Genomic DNA, 23,788 nt, shown 5'->3' on the forward strand with positions numbered 1-23,788 from the left:
AATGTATTTTCACATATTTTAAGTAAGTAAAGAGCAAATAATATTTATAACAATACTAAGTAATAATAATAATTCATACAGCAATCAAATCTAATAGAAAATATGTGATTCAATTATGCATTTGTAGAGGTTTGAGTATTACTATATGAGAAGGAAAAAACAAAGCACTCTAGAAACTGGCTTACATTTGACCTCAATATATTGTATAACGTCATAGAAATAATGATATGAAAAAAACTGTTGTAACGAAAGAAATAATAATAATAATAATAATAATAATAATAATAATAATAATAATAATAAACAAAAAACAAAAAACAAAAAAACAAACAAAAAAAAACAATCAAGTATCCACTTCCAATGTATCCAGATCTGGTCGACAATTAGTGTGTAAAACTTAACAGTTTTTCCACGCATGCGTTCAACCATCCTATAATATATATACATAGGGGAGGTGGTATGACTTCCAATGAGATAGTTATCCACAAAATGCCAAGCAACGGACAATTTAATTTCTACAGTTCAGCACACTCTTTTTATGATAGACAAAATTGATACCATAATGCATAAAGCAAGTTGTGAAAGGCCTCTAAATGTGAAGACGATAATCGATTTATGAAACCTTTTGTTACTTTACAAGCCTCTGTTGTACACGTAGTACACGTACCGCTTAGCAGTCTCTACTATTGCGCGAGAATGTATGCAGAAAAAAGTTAAAATATCATGCAAATCCAATAATACCTCATAATTACTTAAAATTACACGCTAACATACTTACTTTTTATCATTTGGTATCTCAAGATGATTGGAAATGGTAGGAATGTTGCATGCATTCTTTTCCCTATGACTTATGATCTATAACAAATAATTCTTTTCTCGCCTATTTCTTTCTCTAATGAAATATTTTAAGAGTTGTTACCGGCATTTATACAAATGAATTAAACATTTAAGCATGTAACTGCTACCTTCAACTTCTTTTGTCCCTGTGTTCACGAATGAAATGAGCGATAGTTAAAAATGTATTATGCATCGTAATTAGCTCCCCTTTTAGATTCGAGTATTTGATATGATTAATGATATAATTTACATTTCTTCAATAGTATGAGTTTACTGGTTTATGTCCTTCACAAAAGTTTGTATTTTCTAAATGTTACTTGAGTAATATTACGATGGTGTTGGAATGTCTTTCAGAAATAAGAATGCTCGAATAAAAACGCCCTTTTCAGTGAGAAAAAAAATCGAATTACTTAGTCTAGTTGTTTTCACCTGAACAATTATTAGATATGCTCTTATATAAAGCTTATGAATTCTGAAAAAATATGATAGTTATTGATAAATAAACCAAACTATCCAATAGCAAACATTCCAGTACACAGGTATTTTGAAAGAGGAAGTTTACTAAAATGCCGGGGTCTGGGGCCGTCTTAGGTTCCCAGCCAGGGCCAGGACGGGGCCCAGGTATAAACCCAGACCTGTAGAAAATGAAAGTTATGAAATTATGCGATCGCACCACTTGCAACGTCCTCTGTGTCCGGCATGACACTGGTGTGCAGTAAGTACAGAGTAGATTTGGATAAACTTATTCGTATGCAGAAAAACAATTCAAATATGAATTTTTATCACAGCAACCTTTCATTGCCAAATCAACACATACTTACACTAGTTATGAAACCTACATAATTATATTCTCCACATGTATTATGATTGCACTTAGTGCGTTCATTTCTCTATATGTTTGTTATTACACAGTTTTCTGTGATATGTAAACTAAATCACAATTTCAAAATATTTTATAATTTTAAGAATAAAAGTCAATGCTTAGTAATCAAAAACTCTAATTTCATTTTTAATTATTTCGTGTTATACTTCATTTCATTTTTATCCCGACGAATGTGTGATCAATATGATGAAACGTTAGCAAAAAAACATATTTAAATTATAGTCACTCTTAAATTAAGCAAAATTTTGGTACTTTTCGATTTACCTCACGAAACTGATTAAAAAAAACCAAGCTAAACGTACTTATGATTTTAAGTTATTATATTTCCCAACTATTTTTGTGTACTCGAAAAACTGACATTTTAAAAATATTTTCAAACCTGACGTCGACATTATTTAATCATATTTCAGATATTAAATTCAAACCTTACCGTGTAATGATGAACAGTTAGATGAACCACTATTAGCTAATTTTTTATGTTTATATGGACAATGAATAAGGTAATACCAATAGTATTAGGATAATATATCCGTTAAAAGCATGTAAACAGAGAAAGAAACACAGGTTATTGCCCTTTTCAATACATGTTTTATAAAACTTTAACAACATTTATCGTACACGATTAAATGAAAATTTGACACTGTTTTTCTTTTCTATCATGAATTGCGTTTTTATTAAACAATATTTGCTTTTTGTTTTAAGTCGAACAAGCATGTTCGGCACATTTTCAATCGAAGCTATATCTAACATAACATAAACTAGAAAAGGGGCGTTTTAACTGATATTCATTTTGATTTGTTTTGCTATTTCTACATTGTATATCAACCGGTTTCTTTACGTTTTGTCATTCAAAATAACATCCAAATGACATCAAATTGTATGATACTTGCATGGGTTGTAGAACAGAGTGGGAAAGTTGGGATATCGGAAGTGAGAACAAGACGGCGGATTGCGGAAGTGGAAAGTGGAATATTGAATGTGGACGTGTCTTGAAATTTCAAATCATACTTTTTTTTTAATTGAAAATTGTGATTTAAGTCTTAAATATATATATATATATATATATATATATATATATATATATATATATATATATATATATATATATATATATATATATATATATATATATAAACTTACTAATTGATTTTATGGTGATGTTTTACTTTCAAGAAAAGTACAATTTTGATTTGATGTATTTTCCATTGGTAATAGGGTATGGCAGAACAAATTTTTACATGAATGAAGTGCCGAAAATGTAAATTAAAACAAATAAATGCGTACTTTAAATGATAAAAATCGATAAGGTCGACAAAACAGTTAACAAACTAGAAGACAAAATAAATCAGTGTACAATAGTAATTTAAAACATTAAAACACTTCAAAGCACAGGGACTCTGAAGGTCATTAGTCATTACAGTGATTAGATTTGTGTATCTATGTAAGGTGTAAATAACGCACTTCTCTACTCAACAATTTATTCTTTAGTATGTAAAAAGATACATTAGATAAAACAGACGGACGGACGGACGGACGGGTTAACAACAAGTTGCGTGGGATATAATGATTTAATGCTGTTCAACGAAGCTTTGTAGTAATTATGACGAATTCTGGTATTAAACAGTTATATTATTTACTTTTGTTATAAAATAATCATATTGCCACACAATGTAATTTCTTTGGCTGCGATTAAAATGAACCTTTACATTTTGTGACTAATACCAATTCAGACATTTTAAAGAAGTACATAATGTTCAATTGACTTAATTTATGAAATAAACTACTTTTCAAGATAATCCTTATAAATCTGATTAACACCAGTACTTTGATTTTTAGAGAAAAAGAAAACTAGATTATACAAAATATAAAATATTCACCCATGTCTTTAAAATTGATCATATATAGTTTTGTTCGACTTACCATCAACCTTTTGTCTGCTAAATTACAACAGAATGGTGTTGTCACAAACATATAATATAGACTATTCTATTTGTGAATATGTCGATACTTTGAAATACTGCTACGCCAACGAACAATTAAATAGAATAAGTACAATCAACGCGATACTCTATTATTCTGAATGAATGGAACAACATGTTTTGATGATAGGCTATGTAAAATTTCTTTCATCCTCTATAATACTACCTGTGGACTATTGTGGAGTGTTTCGATTCTTTTTATTTACCTATAAGCCACTAAAAACAAATATAAATCTCAGTATTTAAAGCATTGATTTAAAACACAAATACTTTTTAACCATGTTTAATAGTACTGGAACAGTACTCGATACCTGATTTACTGTCGATGCATTAGATATTGCATTTTCCATTTTCGAGTTGTCTTTCTTGTTGCGGAATTGAATACAACTAAAACCATTCAAATGACAATTGTATAACTAAATTTTATCACTTTATATAACCTGTGAAAAGGATTAAAAAAATATGAATTAATTGAAATTATATGCATAATACAGGTTATATTACTATAAAATATAAAATAATTCAAATGTTATGCATACTAATCAGATTATTTTACCATTAAACACAAATATGTTAATTGAAAATATGTGCATAATAACCAGATAGTTTTATTTATTTCATATCATGCTTTAATTTCTCATACTTGCAGATAAACGGTCTGATTAAATCGAAGAAAAGATAATATTTATGTGAATGGAACAAAGACCTTGATTTATAAAGTGAACATTGAGTTTGTGCAATTTAATGGGCATTTAAGGTCATCAATTTGTTTAATGAATTATTGATTTAAAACGCTTAGAAATGGTAGTCAAATGGAGTTTCACAACAAAAGTCCTCTGTAAGTAATTATTGGCTTTTTTGATATTTGTTCTGAAATAACCATCATAATCAGTGGTATTTTGTTGTCTCTTAATTGTCTGGAATAGGGTGAAATTATCCTTTTAAAGGGATTTTGAATCTTCCTGTTAGAATTGTCAGATGATGAACTGAAGACTTCACTTTGGTTTTATTAATCAAATACGAAACCTCTCAATGGATCACTTAAAATATATATATATCAAAATACTTAACAATTTAGCTAATTCTGTCATTTTATTCTCGCTCAGGGAATGAAAAATATAGTACATATTTACTAAAATTAATTAGTACACAAAATAATAATAATATAAGATTCCTTTAAATGGAGAACATGTCACATAGTAGCAGCTATGCTTTATTCAAACAATAGTTTTCTGTGCGTTTTTACCTAAATCATGATGTTTCAACTCGATAAAAAATAAATTTCGCCATCTCATATTCTCATATGAATGTTAGATGAAATACATTTCTTGTTTAGAATTACTGAAGACCTTTATCTATCTTTTTAAACATTCGTTTGTTTAATTGTTTAAGAAATAAATTGATACAGGTAAGATCAGAAAGTAGTCTATAGATAAATTCTGTAAGACCTTTTTTTAACTTATGAAGCTATCATTTTTATACTTGTTTAGGAAATCAACCTATACAGGTGACATCAGAAACTAATTGTGAGAAATTGAATTAGCAAGTCCACAGAGTATCCAAAGAATGGCGATGGAGTTATTCTAAACCACTTTATTGAATCTTGATATCTTTTTCACTTTACATCTCCTGAAAATGTCAGTTTTTCTAAACTTCTTGCAATGAATTAAGTAGCACTCCATCTAAGAATCATTCAAAATGTGATTCATGGGGTAAAAGCCTACATATTGTTATTTTTTATATTTTGTGTGAATTGCCAAAGTAAACAGAAATAAACATTTAATTTTTCATATAACCCGTGTTCTTAGGAGATAAAAATTATATAGAATGCACTGTAGATTTCAAAATTAAGGGAGATAACTCTGTAAACGACACTCAAATACAATAGAATCTATTGGATTTTTAATTTTGATTATCTCCTAAGGGCAGGCAGATTTGAATGAATAATTACACATTTCATAGTATAGACCAATAAAACAACTTAATTACAAAAATAAAAATATGTAGCCTTTTTTGGCGTGCATCAAATTTTTCAGATTTTGCATGATTCTTACAACGACAGCTTCTTAATTATCGTAATACTCCGACTGTTAAACTGTTAAACATGCCGGAGGTGAAAAAGGTTAAAATGAAAGGATGCAGTAATACCATAGCAATTTATTTCATCATCCCTTTTTCTTGAATACAAATCAGTTTTATGTTTTAAGAAAAATATTCTGTTTTCGTACTTTTTTAACAATGTCATTACTTTTATGAGCATTTGTGAGTTTATGCCGATGTCAAATAATTTCGACCAACCATATTAGAGGACATTCCCTGAAAATCACAGTTAATAAATATTTATCTTTTTTTTCTAACCAATAAAATATGTACAATTATAACACAAACACAGCAGAAGATAAATGCACGTACAAAATGCGCAATGTATTTTCTAAATATAGAATCAAAGAAAAAAAATACCTTTTACGTTTATCAGACATATAGTCATTAAGCATAGTCTTGCGTACAGATCTCGTAAAGAGTATTCAAGTGAACCAAGATTCTAGCGGAAATCAAAAGACAAAGACAAGAGATGGAAAACAGACAAACACAACAAAGAACATAAAATAGCCAAAATAATACATACAATGTAACAAAAGTAAACTCGGATTCCACTAAAAACTTTGCTTTTCTAGAAACACTCATCGAGTTGCTCATAAAAAATCCAGTCCGGGGTAGACGAAAGAGGAAAGAAAAACTATGACAAATTGAACAAATAAGTTTTCAAATGGTACAGATGGATACACCGTAACGATCCACGAGTTCATGATGACGACCATAAAACTTCTGTAGTGATGACTTCAATCTTGTAGCAACATAACACTGTTCCAGAAGCCTAATTGTAAAACGCCTAGCGCGATACAAAACATCTGCATAGTTTCGGCAAGCTCTGGCATAACATATGCGTTGTGATATGAACACTCCAAACGCATGTGCTGAAGGGATGTTGCCACAGATGAAAGGAAAATTCTGAATGAAAATCCATCACGTTTGTCGTAAAGTTTGGTCAATAGTTTTCCTTTAGCATCGATTTCTAAGTGTAGGTCACGATATGAGGCTGACCTCACAATGTCTGTAGTATCTTTTATATCAAGTTCTTTGGGGTAGATACGATGTGTCAAATCTCCGAAACTAGGACTGTTCAATGATAATACGTCATATACATAGCGGAAACTGAGATTAAAGGATATAGATAAACGATGTCTCTCCTTTTGGATCATATCATCAGCCGAGATAGGAGTGAAGAAAAGTTCAGCAGGTAGAGGAGCACAATTTGTTCCCATTGGAATGTCGATCGTTTTTTTAAACGCGTCCACGACACTGGACAAATACGTTTTCGATCCAAAAAAATCCAGCATTTTGAAAACATCTTCTTCGGTGTATTTGGAAGATGAATTGAAAATATTTTTTTACAAAGAATGAGGATGCTTTACCAAGAATTACATATATCTTTTTTGAGTAACAACGATGTATAATGTTTTTGGGTCGGGATTTTAACCGAGTATGGGGAATAAAAGTACAAAGAGTTAAAAAAAAATTCTAGGTTTTAATGCTATTGTATTATGATAATAATCTTAAATTGAGGGTTTCCAGATGATCTTTCGATTTTTTTCAGGATCTACATTTTAAGTACCTTGGACTGTTATACATTACTAATAACATTACAGGTAAAATATTTATGTACAAATATTAATTAACACAATGCATGTACACCTGACCGAAGAATATCAATATTATGAAAAGTACATCAGAATATTGTCATCGTGCCACGGAACAAAGCAAAATACTGTCAATTCTAATTAGATGAAGATTAGAAGATGATGAAGGAATATGACCTACAGCATCAATAAACAAAGCAACCTCAGTTACAAATAGAACATAAAAGATTTTTACAACAAAGGAGGAGTTCATATTTTGTGTAGCAACGATGTTACCGTTAACAAGACGCGTTTTATTTCTGACATAGCTCATAAAATAGCTTCAGTCAGCAGAAAAAATAATGATTATATTGAAACAAGAATCGAATTATCAAAGTCTGAGGGGGTAATGCTACACAATCGAAATCACAACCATATATTCCATTTAATTATCGGTTTTCAAGTTATATTGAAACAAGAATCGAATTATCAAAGTCTGAGGGGGTAATGCTACACAATCGAAATCACAACCATATATTCCATTTAATTATCGGTTTTCAAGAAAAGCCCCAGACGTTGATTGTATAAAGTAGAAATATAAAGTTAAGATCATATAACAAAATCTTTAGGAAGAAAATTCGAAAACGTTAATATGAAAGGTCAAGTAATCACCAACGGCAAAGTTTTTAATCCGTGATTTACTCCTAAATGAAATTGGAGAAAGCAAACAAATAAATCTTCATCATTAAAGGTGTTTACATTATTGAAAATAAGGCAAAAAGGCAATACTACTGTCTGCATTTTTTTTCTCATTTAATTGATTTTATGTAAATTTAAGATTCAATCAAAGATTTGTTCTACATAAAAGAAATACATTGATTTAATTGTTGTATCGTTTGCATAACAGAATTAGTCTAACTTGTCTTTTTTATTTGAATCGCATTTTACACGCTGATGAGTAACGTAAGTAACTTATAGAAATATTCAGACAATTTACAGATCTAGGTATAGCAATTAAATTTTTTCCTTGACATATCTTAATTTTTGTATCTTTCCTCCGAAAGTCCTCTTTGAAATCATCCTTTTTTGAGGAAAAGTAAAACTAACTGTTGGAGAAACTTTAAAAACAATACAAAAAAGCAAGCATAAATTTTTTCGAATATGTTGAACACGCGTTATTAAAAAAAATAAAAACAATACTCACATACCTCAGTCGTTCATCGATGTATCACACAACGATTTGACGCTAGATCTTATTTCAAGACAAAGCCATCGAAATCAAACGTTCACTAATGCAAGCATCTAGCAACAAATGTTAAAAACATTGGACGAAAATCAGTAAATATTCGACAGTGTAAATTATAGTGACCATTTTCATCAATTAGTAATGATATTCAATGGAACAGTCGTCCCTTGTGTGCTAAATTGGACGAAAGTCGGGTCAATACTCTTACAATTATGTGGATCATGACAATTTGAATTTAGATACATTGATTCGTCGATGAAATAAATCCAATACTATAAATCATCCAAGTAAGACACTTGTCCAAAGGTCTTACAAAATTTCATTACATTACGTCTCACTTTGTTGCATTTGCATGCAAGATCCTCTTTCAATGATGTGACTTAAAGATTCCAAGAAACATGCGTTATATTTAATGTTATAAAAATTAAATTATTGTTTGCCTCTGAGCTACAGTGCTGATAAATCATTATATTTTAGCATTTTAAATTGGAGTCTAATTGAATTTACAAAAGTACGTTGGTATTTTGATTAGCAGTAGTTTAATTATATGTTGGAGGGTACACATGTACTTGTGTTGATATTATTATGTTAGTGTAAATTGTAGATGAAAACGTATACGTTAGGACCTTAGATAAGTGAACAGGGATAAAAAAAAAAGAATAAAACAAGCAATATTTAACTTGCGATATCTACGCCACTTCATAACATCGTTTTGCTTGTCATCTTTAATTGTAATAACAGTAAGTGCGTAATTATCTTAAAATTACATCATCTTACCTTGATTAAATTGCCTATCTAATCTTACTGTCTTAATTAAGAAAACTCAAAAACTAATTAATTTTACTACAAAATACCTAACGTAACATTTCTTTCTTTATGAAATATTATAACAAGATGTGTCAGATAAGTTCGCTGCGAAATGATTTTAGATTCACCGCTTTAATTTTAAAATGTATGATATCGGATGTAGTCATGACAAAGACAACATTGTAAACCAATTTTCAAATTCAAAGATGTCCGTTATTTGTAAACTATTTCATTTTACTTATCGAAATTAAAAATTAACCCACACTAAAGTTATGTCTAATAAATCGATATATCTATTACAACTATAGCTCTTATAATATCAGCTTTGTATTTTCTGAAATTAAAGAGTGGTGACCCAGTCAACGTAACATGTAAAAATCCTCAAGGATTTTTTCTAATTATACATTTGTCTACTGATGTAACAAAAGTAAATGAGCAACTTGGATTCCACTAACGTATCAGCTGCGATATGAAAACTCAATACGTAGGTGCTGAAGGGATGTTGCCACAGATGAAAGGAAAGTTGTCAATACGGAATGAAAAGTCATCGCGTTTGTCGTATAGTTTGGTCAATCAATAGTTTTCCCTTACCATCGATCTCGATTGTAGGTCAAGATATGAGGCTGACCTTCCAGTGTCTGTATTATCCTTTATCTCAAGTTCTTAGTGGTAGGTGCGATGTATCAAATCCTAGGATACTAGAATTGTTCAACGATAATACGTCAACTATGTAGCGGAAACTGAGATTAAAGGGTCTAGCTAAACGATGATCCTGCTTCTTTTGGATCAGATCAGCCATAAAGACAAGGTAACAAGACTGAAGAAATATGCCAGCATGTAGAGGAACACAAGAAATGTCGAATCTATAAATGTTGCTTGGTAAAAGCTATCACAATCGTTTTTTATTATTAGATCTGAGATGGGGAAAAAAACATCAGTGAATATGAAAGCGGGTTTTGCAACTATAGTGGTAGACCCATCAAAATTTTGATACAGATCTGCCATTACCTATCTTAATTTTCATAATTTAAAACAAGTGATGAATAAGGAAGAAACTAAAGCGTCGTTCTAAAGTAACTCTTGAGTTATCTTTTCATCGTAAAAATATTAATTTTGTGAAATGGTACCATCTATAATTTGTTATATTATCATGGATAAATTTATTACAAAACTGTCATTTTTGGAACAAATATTGCCGTATACATATCAGTTAATAATTTCGTTAACAGTAGTTTGAATTGAAAAATGTAATCAATCAATACTTCACATACCTTTCAGTTTGCCATCTAGCACGTATAACTGACAATATAGTTTCCGGACTGATTCCGATTTTATTCCTTTCATATTATTCCAGCTATCCATCAAACTTCAGAACGGAATATGAAAAGTGCCTATTTATACAACTACTGGACTTGTCCTCGACCCTATTGATCTCGACAAAAACATATCATCGAAGCATTGCTATATAATGCATAGAATGCAATAAACATTTGAGAATACTGTCCGGGTAAGCTTTGATTATCTCATATAAATAAAAGATAAATTCCACAGATGTCCATGAGTGTTTACTTGTGTTTGTTTGTAGCATTCAGCAGCTATATCTTATTATTTATAGTACCAATAGGACAAGCTCCATGAGGTTCATTTCCAAGATGAAATACAATTATTTCAATTCGCAGATCTATATTCTTCTTTTATAGTATTAAAAGAATGCCAACATCGATATTCCACCAATTTATGCAGATGAAATTAGATCACTCAAGTAAAATTGTTATTGCATTTCCTTAATATTGTGTTCATCTGCAGAAATTTACACAATGACATAATGAAATAATCCAAATTAGAAGAAATACCTTTAGAGAGACATGTTAAGAATGTCAAATTTATGTACTTAAGCATTCAGTTTTTTACTCCCAGTTGATATGAGTACAGGAAATGAAATTAAAAACCAAATGCAAATAACGCCTCCTTATTTGTGAGTAAAAATATAAATTCACATTTCAATGAACAGAAATCGGCGTAAAATCCTTTCTTTTACACACAAGTCTGCCAAATTCTTCTTTCCAGTTTCAATCATAATGGGTAATTATAGATCATTAAACAGATATACATAGACAAATGTGGAATTACAATTGATTAATAATTATTCTAGATTAGATTATCGTTTGAACATCTTTTTTGCCTTCTAAATTATTCACAACTTTTACCCGTTGTCTGAACGTAAAATTCATCTTAAGGATTGTCAATCATTTTTAAGTGAATTCTAAAATGTATTGTGCTTTATGAAATGCGAGAATAAGATAAGCAGAAATGCCATACCATTGATCCTTAGAAAAGTTGACAAAGGAAGTATTAATTTTGCTTAAACATGTACATAGGTGTCATTCAACTTTAGTGCGAAAAGTTCAACCATCGTTGATTACTTTGCATATGAAACCCATTTGAATCATTTTTTATACCTTTGTAAGGGTTCAACTACAAAATAGTAAATTTTGATTGATATTAATGTGTTTGGGGAAACTTAATTTATTTCGTTAGGAAGATGATAGACGTACATTTTTTTAGATATATTGCAGTCACACCGGTATCCAAGACAACCAAACAAATTTCCACTGCATGCTTTCAACTACATATCTGGTGAAAATATTTATACTACAAGATTATAGCTACTGCCATCAGTGTCAACAAAGAGAGAGCCTTCGTTTTCGTTTTTACAATGCACAGACGATGCCAAGAATTTTGATAGAATGCAAGTTTAATCTTGTCAAATTGTGATTTTTATTTTTTTTAAACTCGTGCACAAGCTGTTCTACGTCTCAATAAAACACTCTTTTTGCCCAAGAAAAACTATCAATTTGGACTAAAACGTTGGGATTTAAAACCGTTATGACGTCAAACACGGCAGAATATATACCACCTGTCTCTTTGATAATCCGCAAGAAATGAAATACTAACTAGCGACGAAGATGAGGTCATACGAAATCAGGTTCTTAAAATGATATAATGCTTGTATGAGATAAGTTTATTTTATTATTGATTTGATCTCCAGAAAATTTGTTCTCAAAATTACTTTCCCTTCAAATAAATATTAAGGATCATTGCTCAGTGCAAAGTCTGCGTCTTCAATTAGCGATCATTTACGTCAATTAGAAATATACTACACCATTAACACGAAGATGATAACTTTCTAGTATTTGACTTAAAAATATCAAATGTTGAATGAAAAGTATATACAAATACATTGTTCAAGAGTTTGAAAGTTTTAGTTTCATTAAATTATTTTTATTGCAAAAGTCATTAATTCAAATGAACCATCGTAATATAAAACGCAAAAGTCACGGAAGAAAGACAAACACAACAATACTATTATTGAAAAGCTGAATGGAAGCACTTAAGGGAAACGAGCATCTAAAGTATCATCAAAAGCTGTTTGTAGGGATAAAAAGAACTTGAAGATGTCAGCTATAGTCTTCCTTTTCTAAAACAACACACAGACTTACAGATATCACGTCGGGAGAAAATAAGAATGTGTTTTCATGCCATCTACAGCTTTCATTGTATGCAACTCGTTGTATTCATTTCCAAGCTTATTTTAAATAGATATATTATTAAAACGAATTCTGTATTACACTGCACAAAACGTGAACACATTTGTCGACTCAAAAAGAAAAGCGAAGATGATAGGATAATCTTCACGACCGAGCATTTTTTTTTACTCTACTGAAACTCACATTATTGGCTGGTTGAATCTCAGGTACAAGTCAAACTTACCATCCCTCCACCCCGCCCCCCCACAAAAAAAATGTAGGAATTATTTTCGCTTAAGACGCTGAATGTTCCTTGTTTGTGATTTCTAAAAAGGCCGTTATACTTTGAAATGTAAAGATACAGGTGAAATTGATCCGGCATGTAATGTTCAACCTTAATTATAAGAAATAATGTTTCTTGAGAATTTAACTGTTGGTTTTGATGAAGTTACAGTACATCAAGATTCTAAATTGTTAGTTTCACAAAAGATGTGATCAATAATAGAAGTCAAGAACATTTACCACAAGACAAATTGTTACATGAATTGTAATTGAAAATAATTTGTTATTGGCTATATATGGAATATTCTATTTCCTACATGTAGAGGATGAGGGAGCTTTTAATCATCGACCTATTCAAAAAGTAGATTTTTGTTGATATTTAACCCATGTAATATTTACCAATGTGATGTATTTCTAAAGGATGAGGGTACAGAAGGCGCTGTACGCCTACTAGAAGAAATGAAATTATCTCCCTTTGATAAACTTAAAATTGTTCCATTTTTTAAATTAAAACAATTTATTTCATCTTCGTTTTAAAATAAAATCAAAAGAGAAAATTTATATTCGTTTATAAAAGAAATAAACAAAGTTATATGCATATTCAATCAGTATATGTTGAATAAGTTAAAAAAAAAAACAAGTGCACCTTAGTGTTGTGATTTACGCTATCTGTTAGACATATATATTAACAAGATGTGGGGAAAACACTCAACACTTTAAGATACTCCCGTACAGTTATAGTGGGGAATATCAAGATAAAAAAAAACCGTTAGAGTGGGGAATCGCTCTTGGGCCAACGTGGGGTCTGGGAGTAGAAAAGAACGTCAACACAGCAGACCAGCCGCTAGTAGGACACACTCTGACTGAGTTATTCGGTCAGGTATCTCGAAGGCTGGGCTTCGCTTCCTTCTACTACTAACTGGCATTACTAACAGAATCACTGTAAGGGGCGGTCGTGCGAGATCCGTGAGGGTAATCAAGGCCGTCAAAAACCCCAATTATCATGTAGGGAAACCTGGTCATAGAGTCATACGTATGATGATGTTTTTTTTTTAGACCTGTGAAGAATGTTTGCATTCGTACCTTTACTTCTACCTTTCATAAAGCTTTAGGCGATTAATCATGTTTGTCTCCCCTACCGTAAAATAGCATTTTACTTGACTCAAACTTGTATAAAATTCGGTGATAATCGAGTCTCAGAGTATGTTCCGCTGAAAACAGAATCAACAGAGATGGGGCAAATATACAAATCACGTGTTACCCTGAGAGAGAGAGAGAGAGAGAGAGAGAGAGAGAGAGAGAGAGAGAGAGAGAGAGAGAGAGAGAGAGAGAGAAAGAGAGATCTTCATATCCAGTTTAGAGTCACTAAGGTTTCTCGTGCTTAACTACAGACAAACAGACAGACAGACAGATAGACAAACAAACTGATCCCTGAGTAATGTGTTAAAAGTTTTCTGAGTACAATAGCTGAAACATAATAAGCATGTACATGCACAAATCGTTGTTGGTAAACTCATTCGGCTGGAACCTCCCGACATTTTATCATACATTCCGTAATCTCCAACAGTTTTGTCCGTCTCCCGATGGGAGCTTAAATCCTGCCGCTTTCGAAATTTTCGCTATTCATCAGTCATGATAATGGGGATGAAACTGGGAAGTTAAGAAACCCAGAAGTGACGCACTTCAATCTTGGATAAAAATAACAGGGGGTCTCCTTTTGTAGAGTTTTCGAAGATTAACATCAATGCTATCCGTATCTCCGCTAAAATGAATGAAAGCTTGGCATGTGTTTAAGTCAGGTTCGAAAACTAATTTCAACAAATGTCACGTGGATATTCATACATTTGTACCACTTAACCTCAGGTGGTTCACGGTCTGACCATGCTTATTTAACCTGACAACTTACATGTATAAGGCATTGTCGTACCCCATCAAATCCACCACCTAGGTCGCGCCTGTTTTTGTTTTGTTTTTGTTTTTGTTTTTTTTTATTTTTCAATATTTTCAAGAGGCGGACAACAAAATATTCTAGACATGGATTGAATACAAACGTTACACAGGATGCAGCAGACTGAAATAAAAGACAACTTCGTTCACATAAAACATAGACGCTACAATTTGCATTAACTATTCAAAAAGACGACAAAAAGCTGAACCGCAGACAACAATTAGCACGACAGGACCGCTCGGCACAAATATTGTATTAGATCTGGCTGTATGTTACGAATACTAAAACAACATGTAAGCTATTAAGCACAGATATTTACACATGAACGTGAAGAATTTACATGTACATGCATCCATGATCCTTCTGAGCGATGCATCATAGTGCTTCCCTAGGTAACAGTTTTGAGATAAATACGGGTATTTTAAGTGTCTACATGGGTTTTTTTTGGCATATGTGTAGGTGTAACACTAAATACGAAAGAAATGTTGGAAAATTTACTTTATATACAAGAAACTTTAGCAACAGGAATTTATACACCCAAAATTGCGTACAAATTGTGCACATTATAAATGTATATGTATTGAAGATTTTTTCCCGGATAAAGAAAGCATTGTTGAAAGAACTTTGTTATATAGAACTGTGCTTAATAATTGCTATAGATAAATACCCAGAGCCTGGATTTTTTCACAGGCAAACAAAGCAAACGGCTTTTAATTTTTCTACTTTCAAAATAAAAACAGGGACGAGTAAAAAGCTTTATTCGCGCTTGATATTATAACAGTGTTTCCAACTTCGTCAGGTCGCATAAGGGAAATGCATTGCAACATTTATTACAAACAAAATAATCTTTAGACAGCGTGCGACAGGTTTCTATACACGAATGCTTTAACGAGCTTATTTAAACCCTCCCATTTTTGTACTACGTTCAACGCAAAAGTATATCATAATGCTGAACAATCTTTTATCGAGAAGATTTATACGGATATTAGAGCAAAAAAATATTGAAAACTACAAGATTCAAATATTAAACCCAAGTAAATGACGGTAAAGCGGTTCAAAGTAAGTGCATTCACGTACATGCAAATATGTTCATAGCAGTGGCTATATCAAAATCGGCGTCTGATCAAAGATTATTTCGAACTTTATTTCATTCTTTGGCATAAAGAAGAGATAATAGTTAGTATCTTTAGTTATTATATCTACTGCACTTGCTACAGTGTAATTAGGGTTTCAGTGCATATTACACAGGTGGCTAGGTGCTTAATCACGTGACAGTAGATAGGTCACATGATACTTGTACAGGTAAAGTACCACAGTCATTTTTGAAGCGATTTTATGCGTGATTTTTGAAGGGTTTTTTTTTTTGTTAAATGCATCACTTTACCTTAATAGCAAAGACTTGGTTTCGCTAATGAAAACCCAAAGTTCATTAAGATCAACATCAGGATAAATAACATTAAAGCCTAGACTAAGGTTTAACAGGAGTTGAGGATACAAAATTAATATGAGACGAACGAACTGAAGCCCTGATGATAGAGAGACTAACGGAAAGACATCCCGATCAATATATAAACCACCTGCTTTAAAGCTTGGTGTGTAATAGGCAAAATGACGAAAAATCTCGAAAGACGGAAAAGTTGCCGTTGGCAATTTGTCAGTTCTATTCAAAGTAAACAAAAACCTTTAAGATGTTAAGAATACGTTTAGGAGTAGTAAAATATGCCCCTGCTTAAGACATTTCAAAATGAATGTTGGCTAATCAAAAAGGGGATCTTGGTAACTATTGACCTTTGTAATTTTGAACATTACACGTTAGATACACTATGTCGAATGATTTTTTATTACGTTTGATAAGTTACTTGTTCGATCAAGTCGTTTGTCTATTTATTAAAAATAATCCTTTTCGGATGACAAGGCCCTTAAAGCATTTGACCTTTTTGTCTCAGTATGTCAATTTAGGCATTTGTTCGGTTGACTTTATGTCACTCCTAGATAATAGGTAATATCTTGAGCAATGTTTTGGCATTATCATACGAACAATTCACATTACAAAGTCCTGTTTAGACACTCAACTTCCCTTGTAAGATATATAATTGTCACAACCGTATTTGTTTTGAGCTGCAGCGGACGTTACATCGGAAATAATTCTAGATTGTAAGCCACAGTCTTGATAACATTTCAATTAGATTAAAGGAACTGAACCGCGGTTGCCCAAGATTAGAAGTTTAATGGGAAAGGAAGTGGTTTATACATAGGATGTAAACGTCGAAATTATTGCACAAACTCAACTTATTTTGAATAAAGGCAGCTAAACAGAAGAGGACAATCACTTTACTCTAATTGATTTTTTTTCCAGACTAAGCATATACCAATAAAATCTAGATCTTTAGCAATCGATCCGTAGATTGAATATGATGCTCCTACACAATTTATGATTTTACATTGATAAAAAATTGAAAAAGTGGGATGAAATATCTTAAAAAAAACAATTGCCATTAAGGCATCACATTAACCATAGCAACCGGAGACAATAAAAATGGACATCTTAAGGATATCTCTACTTTAGACAACTTCGATGTACTTTCGGAGTTTATCAAAAAAGGGGTGTTATAACTTTAAAGAATATCATCTGTAAGTATTTAACACATAACATTACTGGTTCATAAGGTATATTATAAGACGAACTCAATCATTCAAGTAAATCATGCCTTAATTATCCTGTACTTTAAAAATACGGACTATGTCATGGGATGAAAGTGTGTGTACTCTCCAGCATGCGATAACTTCCTTTATGAAAAAAAAATGAAGAAATCATCAGACAAGAATTCAATACATTAAAACAAAGAGTCAAAAGACTCAACAGAATCAATAGAACAGAACTTTAATCTTGGTTCCCTTGATGACTCCTTAACAAACCAGATTTTAAACTTGATCGGAATATTGTCGTAAATAATTCGTAACTGAGCACAATGAAACTTGATGATCTACATTATTTTCTTTTATGAATGAAAAGTACCTTTTTTGCATCTTTAGTTATTATAAACAATCCCAAGATGCTTTTGAAAGAGTTAATTTAAGAAGTGTCAATCTGTTGTCTGCATATGGGACCCCAGTTAGCACATCAACATCCGCTATACTTTATCCGATCAGCCAAAATGGAAATCCTCCATAATTATGTAACTAGTCTCCGTGGGTTTATTTTTATTTTCAGTTTCCTTAACAATTTATCATTTACTTATATTCACTGATCAAGTTCACGTCAAAATTTCTCTAGAATGCATTTTTGATATACAAGTGAAAAGATCGATTACAGTTTTATAAGTTTAACCGTCTTAAACTTCTTTCTATTATTTAATTATCCTTAACAGGTTCTTTGGTTTAAAAAACGACGTGACAAGAGATAAACATGGCGGACCAAGAAGCTCTTGGACCCATGCGGTTATTAAACTTTTTGTTCTTATTTTTTTTTAAGTGAACTCTTCGAAATTCCCTGTTTTATATTATATCGAAACACCATGAGCATTGCATATTGTACTTTGCAGGTAACACATGTAAGTCGATAAAGTCATATACCAAAGAAACTTGAATTTAAGTCATGTCACATTGATATGAAAAAGTAGTTTGTTTTTTTTTCTGAAGCTTCGTGTCGGACCAGTCTAGTCACACGGTTATTTATATTCATAAGCACCAGATATATCTACTTTCTTTCGATGACTCAAATATAAAGAAAACCGTTATAAGTTCTTCGTACTAAATATAAAAAAAATGTGCAACCATTTTGAATTTTATCTCAGATTCCGTAATTAACACTGTGATTACTGAAACAAAGCCTTGCAAAGGTTGAAACACGATACCATTACATGGAGTTCATATGAGTTATGACATCTGTTTATTTTCTTTTTAGGGAATTCTTAGCGATGATTTTAATCGATTCTTCTTTCATGGAATTTAAAACTACCAACAATGACAACTTTTTTTCACATTAATATCGCATGTTGAAAATAAAATTTAAAAATAATTACTACATTATCCCAAGTGAAATGATTTTAAGCACTCCTGTGAAAGATAATATATATATATGATTATTTTGGTAAAAAAGTATAGAGGGAGTTAAAGGGAAAACATGTGATAAAAGGTATTGAATGTTACATCCTTATAATTCTCAAAAATTTGCATAGTCGTGAAAACCGTACAAAATGATAAAAATAGTCATTATCACAAAATGCACGCCATATAAGCATATTTTAACGACAACTTGGTTGGTAGTCCCATTCAGGAAAGGTAGAATAGTAATCATTTTTCTTGGAACTGAAACCACTCATTTCGATAAGTATTCGAATTCAAAAATACCATTCATACAAATACTGCAAAATCTCGATATGCTATACACGTGTTTCTCTCATCAGCAGCATTACAACAACATACTTAGGAAGTTTGTGATTTAAAAGTCAATTGTACACAAGAAGTACTCAAAACCAAAAATATCGAAATAAAAAGTCAAATCCAGCACCGGTAAGTACGATTTTTTTTTTGTGACCCCATGCTGATTTTAAATAAGTTTTTGAAGTTCTAATGTACTTTGTAATCTCACTGAAATAAAAATATATCCTGACCTTAATTAACTATTCAATTTTGCGATTTATAACTTAATTATACACTATGTATTCTTAACAGATATAGTTGTGACTACTCTTTACTTACTGTTTTTGGCTAACGATCTCCATAATCGAGATTTAAGTTTCGAACTGACTATCCATTCAAACATTATACTGATATCACAAGCACTTATCAAGTTATTCCAAAGGATGGTTTTATAAACGCTTAAAATCACCAGTGAACCTAGCCTTTGACCTCACCACGGACACAAATGACTTGGTATAAAATCAGTGTTCATGCAAAAGCTATGTACGGGGTGCAGTATTTCTGCATTTAGTAGATCAGTATTATCTTTGTATCATTGATATAAGCTTTGCTAATTGCTCTTGATCCAAAAACCTTGTAATAGTCTTTGTATTAGTATATCTCTCTCTATTTCCAGGTAGTATATTATGTATCGCACCTGGAATTAAGAAATGCTTTTGTTCTCCCAATTATATAACCCGATGAGATATTGCTAAACTACATTGTAATATACAATATCGTGAAAACTCAGCTACTTAGAAATGTGCAAACTTGCCAGTTATAGTTTCTAGTATGTAGAGGTCAAACATAATCTAACTGATTTATATAACAATTTGATGTTCAACAAAATGATGATAACGATTTTATGTACAGAAATACAGATATAAAACATCTTTGAAATTGTATAAGCGGGTAGTTTGATGTTTACCTTGTCCGTTAGATATCATTCGTATACCTGAATATTGTTTATACTTACAGACATAAATTATAAATCAGACATTTTGTTAAACGTTTTTCATAAACGGTGCTTTTTCAATTTAAACAAACCATATTTTCACGTAACTATAGTCTTTCTGCATACAAATTTGAATTTTGAAGATCATACACTTATCTTCCTCTTAAATAAACCAAATCAAGTACGGTAACTCTTGCAAACTGCTAGTTTTATTGTTACAGTTTATATAACTTTTATCTTAAAGTTCGATAACTGAATAAAAAAAGTAAAACTTGTAATTTGGTCTGAAACCGTTTCTGAATAAAAAAGTATCTCCACTTGCAAACATGGTTATGGTGTATCAGTAAACCCAGGCTGAGCCGAACGATATGTAACCATAAAATAATTGAATAGACAATTTGAATTTGAGTTCGAAGACATTTGAAATCTGTTCAAGCAATCATTCAATGACTTTGTAGTGGAAAACAAATAGAGATTAGTTAAGTTTAAGTAGCCAGGTAAAAATACCAAGGATTCACAACGATATTCTTAGTCTGAAAACTACTTCAAGGCGAAAAAATAAAGTGAAATTAAATTTACTTACATAAATTATATAATGTGTTTGTTTGTTTATTTGTTTTGTTTTGGTGTTTTTGTTTTGTTTTTTGTTTTTGTTTTTGTTTTGTTTTGTTCCTTCGATTCATCATGGACTCATCTGGTTTGTTTTTTAACTAATTTGGTTATGTTTTGAGCATTTGTTTCGTAATTTCAAAAACGTTATTCATCGAAATTCAAGAACATTAAGATTCTCTTTTTAAATCTTAGTTCAAATGCAGGATATTTCATTTTTATTAATATCTAGACTCTCTTCCTGGATGTAATTGTTGCTTCACGATTTGAAATTGATCAAAGTTTTTTTTCAGTGAATCAAGTTAAATACGACTTTTTCATTATTTTAAGCAGATATGGTGATATTTACTGACACGGAATATGCTAACAAGCACGTCATGGCAACTGTAAATCAAGTTAACGCTAGAACAAGACTAAATTTTTCCATAATTTCATGCATTCAACAGACAAAAAAAACATTGATTTAACATACAGGCTTATTGATAATTATTTATTCGATTTTCCCTACAATTGCAAGTACAGAGCCCTGGTATGCTTAAATATTTCGTTTGCCAAGAAAAAAACAAAGTAAAGTAAGATAGTAAAAAACGTAATGTCACCGATTGTTGGCCATTCCACTGATACTCTGCATCGTCTTATTCGAATAGAGAATACAGTAAGTTCAGATACAGTAGTTTTTTCTGTCTCTTAACAGAATTTAAAAGAATAAATATGGGTACAATTGTAACTTTTTTATTTGGATATGATATTTCTTTTTTTTTTAAATTTACATGAAATGTAACTGTAGGTAGCAGAAAGAGGGTACTTGGCACAGATTATATGTGTGGATATTTTTTGACGTGACTGTATGCAACCATCGGAAATCTCAAGTACTATTTAGACAGACGTTTTCCCTACAATTGTAAGTACAGAGCCCTGGTATGCTTATATATTTTGTTTCCCAGGAAAAATACAAAATAAAGTAAGATAGTACATATTAGTACTACACCATTTATGATATGAAGGACATAATCAAATATAGCGTGAAATTGTTCGTCCTGCTTGTATAAATTACTATTAACATATAGTGCCAATTATTAACAACTAAAAATTTTTAAAATAATGGATCAATCAATAATAATCAATAATAACATACCTGGGTCATAGCAGTACAATCGACAGTACAATTTTCGAACTGATTCCGAATTAATATCGTCCATTTATCAAAATTTCCTGATTAGGTTCTTTTGATTACTCTTTGACGAATGTCAACTGAAACTATTTTCCAATAAAAGTATCTCGTAAAATTCAAATGCCTTTCTAATACGATGTTCCGTGGATGGTAAAGTATGTCAGACTTACTTCTTTGATGGTAATTTAAGGGGCGAAATACACATTGATAAATGCTTCATTCTATAATTGTATAAGAATGTTCATTCAAACTACTATTTTATGAATTATTAGTTATTGATATTATTGTATGTAACAGCCTTATAGCATGCTGAGATCAATGCATTACTTTTAAACATGTTTTATTATCACTATAGTTATGTAATATCTGAATATAGGGCTTCAAGTAAATGATCTAAAATCAATCTTCATTCTTCAAGTTTTGCATCGTATCATAGGCTCCTTCCTTGCAACTCCTTCATCACAGCAATGTGTGTGCTCAAGCGATCACAATTATGCTTGGTTGGCATTATTGGAATTTTGATATTCTACTAATAGTAAGCAAGGGAACCAAGATTCTTGCAGAAATCAAAAGAATGTAATCCACGGGAAAAAAACAGATGTTGAAAACAGACATACAAAACAAAGAACATAAAATAATCAAAAGGATACATACAAAGTAATAAGAGTAGATGAAATCGGACTCCACTAAAACTAAGTTGACAATATGGAATGAAAAGTCATCGTCTTTGTCGTATAGTTTGGTCAATAGTTTTCCATAACCATCGATCTATAAGTGTAGGTCAAGATATGAGGCTGACTTTACAGTGTCTGTAGTATCCTTTATCGTAAGTTCTTTGGGGTAGATGCGATGAATAAAATCCTCGAAACTAGGATTTTTTTTTAACGATAATACGTCAACTAAATAGCGGAAACTGAGATTAAAGAATCTAGCTAAACCATGTGTCTTCTTTTGAATCAGATCAGCTATTAAGTCAACCCCATAAGAGTGAAGGAATAGGTCATGAAGTAGAGGAGCACAATTTGTTCTCTTTGGAATGCCGACCGTTTGTTTAAAAACGCGTTCAACACATTGGACAAATAAAAAAATCATCTTCTTCGGTGTATTCGGAAAATGATTTGGAATTATTTTTTACAATAAGGAATCTCAACAAGAACTACATATTTGTATCTAGGTGTACCGTTGCGCATTGCCTTTAAAAACAATTATTACAGCCAAGCTACAGAATTTTAAACCTTGTTTGAATATGCTTGGATTACAAAGTATCAGCAGATGGTGAAGTTTCAATTAAACTCTAAACATTGTTTTAAATATTTGTAAAAGCAGAGTGTGAGAACTGTGTTAAAAATGTAATTTCACCGATGATTGGCCATTCCACTGATACTCTGCATTATCTTAATCGAATAGAGAATACAGTAAGTTAAGATACAATACTTTTCTCAGTGTCTTAACAGAGTTTAACGAAA

The 23,788-nt window shown here is 31.3% G+C and overlaps 1 protein-coding gene across 5 annotated transcripts in view; it reads right to left on the reverse strand.

The window, feature by feature from the left end:
* LOC148627819 (uncharacterized) overlaps positions 1-23,788 on the reverse strand; it is a 114,549-nt gene that overhangs the window by 53,171 nt on the left and 37,590 nt on the right. Inside the window, exon 1 of one of the 5 annotated variants that reach the window (XM_088579545.1) lies at positions 22,287-22,438. The exons of 2 other annotated variants lie outside the window; for them this stretch is intronic. In XM_088579545.1, coding sequence (XP_088435671.1) covers positions 22,287-22,350 — 64 coding nt within the window. In that variant the 5' untranslated portion in view covers positions 22,351-22,438. Of the gene's footprint in view, positions 1-778; positions 923-19,887; positions 19,973-22,286; positions 22,439-23,788 lie in introns of those variants that run through there. 2 more of the 5 variants (XM_088579556.1, XM_088579565.1) reach the window with 2 other exon arrangements.

The sequence above is a fragment of the Perna viridis genome, chromosome 1, assembly GCF_037379345.1.
Source record: "Perna viridis isolate PV_CMFRI_1.1 ecotype Kerala chromosome 1, ASM3737934v1, whole genome shotgun sequence".
Taxonomy (NCBI): Eukaryota; Metazoa; Mollusca; class Bivalvia; order Mytilida; family Mytilidae; genus Perna; species Perna viridis.